The following is a 4,919-nucleotide window of genomic DNA, read 5'->3' on the forward strand; positions in this document are numbered from 1 at the left end:
ATCCTCATGGCTCCTACTTATTAATTCTCATGGCTTTTGCTTATAAACAGAAAAGGGGGAGATGTCGGAGACCACGCTGCCCCCCAGGGCAAGCATCCTCTGGAGAACTTGCTGATCAATCCTCCCTGCCCCCTAAGATAAGCAACCCTTCCGATGAGTTAAGATAAATTTGAACAACCACCAATTTCCTTAGCCTGCAACCAGACCATGGCGCCAGGTCCCCTCATTCTAGGGACATTCATTAGCCTGTTGAGACAACACCTTCCCTCCCTCTTCCCCAGCTAACTTCCCGCTTCAGCCCGTATAAGAATCCCCATGGAAAAATAAACTTTGGCAGCTCGATCAGAGTTCTTTGTGTCTCTTGTCCCATCATTCCAGGTCCCTGGGAGTTCGAGTCTCCGTCTCCCGCCCTGCTGGCCGGGGCAGTCAAGCATGGCAAGGAAGTCACCAGACAAGCTTACAGAGGTAATGGCTCGAATCTGTGGTCCCGCTCAACTGCCAGTGCTTTGCCAGGCCCAGAGGACAGCCCCACAAGCCCTTAGGGACCCCAATTCTTCCTCAGGCCACCTGACCACCCATGCCTCCACTCTGCTGTCCCCACATCCTCTTCCTGTCCCCATCCCACCCAGAACCTTCTAGAACCTGCTGGCTTCTCACCCTACTCTGCCAACACCTGGCCCCACTACAAGGCTCCTTGATCTGTAGCTCCTGCAGGGACCTGGGTAGTATGCCTGAGCTAGCTCTACACCCCCCACCCCCCATGCACACATGACTTCTGACCAGAGCCGTGCTCTGTGTTTGAGGATGAGCCTGCCCTTAAGGCCAGTGTGTGCTGCAGTTCTTTCTGCCCGTGTCATTGAACAAGCAGTTCCCATGCCCTCGGAACCTTCAGGAGTCAGCTCACCCCTTGCCTCTCCATGCCCAGCAGCCACAGGCTCTCCTCCCCTACTGCGCTGTCCTGGTAGGGCTTCACCCCTCAGGCCCGTCCCCACCTGCCTCTTGAGCTACCAGCACTGAAGCATATTCAGTATGTGAACTGCATCTCTAAGATTTCATTTCTTTCTTTGAGTCCCTGAGAATGCCCCCACACCTGCCCAGTGTTCGTTCAGACTTTTGAATCAATACTCATGAATGTTGGTGGCCACATACAGGGAGCAGGACTGCAACATTTAAAACACAAACGCTTATGTCCATTTGTTCTAATTCAGGAGCTTTAAAGTCGTGAAGATGCCGCTAGGATGTGGGGAGTTCAGACTGACTTTCAGGACAGGGCAGGAACGCCTGTTTTTCCTCTGCACTTAGAACCAGGCGTGCAACAGCACTTGCTCCTGAGTGATGTGTGGACTGTTGGAGTTCTTTCAAATGAGGTCATGGCAGACATCTATCAATGCAATTGACAGTCTCTGTCCAACCATGAAAGGAGCCCACCAGAGCCAAGCACTCTCAGTACCCAGCCAAGCGCTCACTACCCAGCCAAGCACTCAGTACCCAGCCAAGCGCTCACTACCCAGCCAAGCACTCAGTACCCAGCCAAGCGCTCACTACCCAGCCAAGCACTCAGTACCCAGCCAAGCGCTCACTACCCAGCCAAGCACTCAGTACCCAGCCAAGTGTCCTCCATCTTGGGTTCAGCATGATGCTCAGACTCCCTGCTGATGACGCTCTTCCAGCTGCTCTGTGTATGACGCGAACCCACTCACCCACTCACTCAGCAAGGCTTTGTTGGACACTTGGGTCTTGTTGAGCATTGAACTTGCTGCTTCAGTGCAAACATGCCTTGGCCTCTCTGAGCCTGGCCTGAGTTGTTTCTAGGGTGATCCCTATCCCCAGCCCCGAGTCCTCACCAAGGGCAGGGCATCTCAACTCTAGTCCTGGTGACTATATGGATTCCAGGTACCACATACATCCCTACGTCACCCCTCAAGGAGATGAATCGACTACCTTGTGATGAAAACTGAGACTTACTGTGTGGTGTGGTGATGTGGAGAGTCAGTGATGGGCCTGCCCAGCTGCCAGGTGCACCTGCTTGGACTATCTGGCCGGATCCATAGACGCTCCTTGTCCCCCGAAGGCCCCCTCTCCAGGTGCCCTTTCCCTGAGTGCACCCCCAAGAGATGGGGGCAGCCTGCAGAGCCGTCTTCAGACTGGGGTGTCTCAGAAGGCATGCCGGGACCTGCAGTGGGGGCAGAGATGCGCTGGTTCAGGAGAAGCTGGTGGGAGGAAATGCACAGGCTCCAGCTGCTGTGGAAAACAGTTTGGCTCTTTCTCAGAAGTTAAACATAGAACTACCATATGACCTAGCAATTCGACTCCTAGGCGTAGATCCAAAAAATGGAAATAGATATTTGCATGTCCATGTTCATAGCTGTACCATGCCTAAGAGCCAAAAGGTAGATATCACCCAAGAGGCCACCGCTGAATGGGCACACAAATGTGGTCCAGCCAACCAGAGAAATACTATTCAGCCATACAAATGAATGGATGGAGGGGCAGAGAGATAGCTCAGGAGTTAAGAGCTCTTGTCGTACAATCATGAGGACTGGATGATCCCAGCATCCACACAAGCAGCCGAGTGTTGCATGCACAGATGCACATACCCCACACACACATGCACATATACACAGAGACATATACACACAAAAGACCTTTTAAAAAAGGGAATGGATGAACTCTGAAGACACAATGTTAAACGAAAGAAGCTGATTTGTTATTTGAAGCAGGGTCTCACTACGTAGCCACAGCTGGCCTGGAACTCACTGTGTAGACCATCCCAGGCTGGCCTTGATCTCACAGTGATTCGCTTGCTTCTGCCTCCTGTGTGCTGGGATTAAAGGCCTGTGCCACCACACCCAGCTAGAAATCAGTGATAAAACAGACGGCTACTGTGGGATTCCACTTACATGAGGTACCCAGAATAACCAGATGCCCATCTGTGGTCTGGCATGTCTGAGGGCCCTAGAATAAGTAAATCAACAGAGAGAGACGGCAGCACAGAGGGCACCAGAGACAAGGGGGTCGGGAGAGTAACTGTTTAATGGCACAGGGGCTTTGGGGGAATGACGGAAAATGTGGGTGGTGTCCTAATTTCGTTTCTGTTGCTGTGATGAACATCCTGAAAAAAGCGACACAGAGGAGGAAAATCATTGTGTTTAAAATTCCAAATTACTGTCCACCACTGGGGGAGTCAGGCAGGAACTCAAGCAGTTGGTCACACCACATCCACAGGCAAGGGCAGAGAGAGGAATGCAGGCATGCTTCGGACCTCCTCTCTCATAGTTCCCACCAGCCTCATAGAGCTCAGGGATCAATGACGGAGGCAATCCCCACAGACATGCCCCCAGGCCAACCTGATGAGATAATTCCTCAACTGAGACTCCCTTCCCTTCTCGGTGAAGTCTACGTTGTGGCACGCTGACACTTAAAACTATCCAGTACAGGTGTAGACAGTGAGGACAGCTGCACAGCACTGAAGTGTTTACCACCACTGACTCCTACACTGACAGAGGGATAAATGGTAATACAGTCTGCTCTCCGTAGCTTCTGTTTCTGCTTCTCAGATTAAACTGCAGATTTACATTATTCAGAAGGTTGGGTATATAACTCAGTATGTAATATGGCTAGCATGGCCCTGGTTCTATCCTTATCACCATAGAAATACAACAGTATTTTTTATTTTATTTTATTATTTTTATTTTATGTGTATGTATGTATTGCCTGCATGTAGGTAAGTGTACCCGTGTCATGCAATGCCTGTGGAGGACAGAAGAGGCTGTTGGATCCCCTGGAACTGAAGTTACAGACAGTCCTTAGCTGCCATGTGGGTGCTGGGATTCAAACCCAGGTCTTCTGCAAGAACAACCAGTGTTCTTAACTGCTGAGCCATCAGCCCCCAAACAGTATTTTTTTAAAAAACTGGGAAGGGTGCTGGGGAGGTGGCTCACTTAAGATCACTGACTGCTCTTGCAGAAGGCCCGGGTTCAATTCCTAGCACCCACATGGAACCACCCATAACTCCAGTTCCAGGGGATCCAACGTGGTCTACTGACATCCAGGGCACTGCACGATAGTCCAGAAGAGGGCTTCAGATTTCCCTGAAACTGGAGTGAAGGACGGTTTGTAGCCGCCATGTGGGTGCTGGGAATTGAACCTGGGTCCTCTGTAAGAGCAGTCAGTGCTCTTAGCCGCTGAGCCATCTCTCCAGCCCCAAAAAAAAATTAAAAAAAAAAAAAAAAAAAAACAGGGAAAAACGTACTGTACCTGTACTGAACAGGTAGAGACTTTTCCTTGTCAATGTAACAGTTATTTGTATAACACACCCCCCTGGTAGTCTAAGCAATCTACATGTGGGTCATGTAAGTGAGTGTCCTGATGAACTGTCTCTGAGGACAGAAAGGAAAGACTATTATTTTATTATGGATGTTTATTCCACAGTTTACAGAACGACAAATCTGGACATGGTAGAACCCTGTAACACCAGCACTCGGGAAGTGGAAGCAGGAGGATCAGACATTCAAAGTCAGCCTTGGTTATACAGTGAGTTCAAGACCAGGCCGAGTTACCCAAGATCCTATCTCAAGGCACCCACTACACACTCGCCACAAAACCTCACAAAAAAACCCTTCCCGTCAAAACACAGCAGATAAAAGCTGACCTTCCCAGCGCAGGTGGACACTGGACACCCCACATGTATGCTGGGCATCAAGTCTGACCCGGAAGCCATAGAGAGCTGGGCCCAGGAGACCCAAGCGAGCTAGTGCCTGGCTCTCTATGAGCTGAAACACTACCCAAAGTAGATGCAACAGGAGTCCGCCTGTGATGCCAACACCAGCCAGGCAAGAGGTTCTGGCATTCAAGCTAGCCTGGGTTGCACAGACTTTGTCAGGAATGGAAAGGGAGGAGGAGGGGGGGAGGAGGGGGAG

General features: G+C 50.7%; 1 protein-coding gene across 6 annotated transcripts in view; it reads right to left on the minus strand.

The window, feature by feature from the left end:
* The window catches only part of Cbs (cystathionine-beta-synthase), a 29,540-nt gene that overhangs the window by 23,316 nt on the left and 1,305 nt on the right, over positions 1-4,919 (minus strand). For 2 of the 6 annotated variants that reach the window (XR_003848615.1, XM_029560772.1), the window contains exon 1: positions 1,966-2,190. Coding sequence is in view for 5 of the 6 variants with exons in the window: in XM_029560772.1 (XP_029416632.1) it covers positions 1,966-2,165 (200 nt within the window). In the remaining variant the exon portion in view is untranslated. Of the gene's footprint in view, positions 1-1,965; positions 2,211-4,919 lie in introns of those variants that run through there. The other 4 variants (XM_008827373.2, XM_029560775.1, XM_029560773.1 and 1 more) reach the window with 3 other exon arrangements.

The sequence above is a fragment of the Nannospalax galili genome, unplaced genomic scaffold (assembly GCF_000622305.1).
Source record: "Nannospalax galili isolate Female #2095 unplaced genomic scaffold, S.galili_v1.0 scaffold652, whole genome shotgun sequence".
In the NCBI taxonomy this organism is placed as follows: Eukaryota; Metazoa; Chordata; class Mammalia; order Rodentia; family Spalacidae; genus Nannospalax; species Nannospalax galili.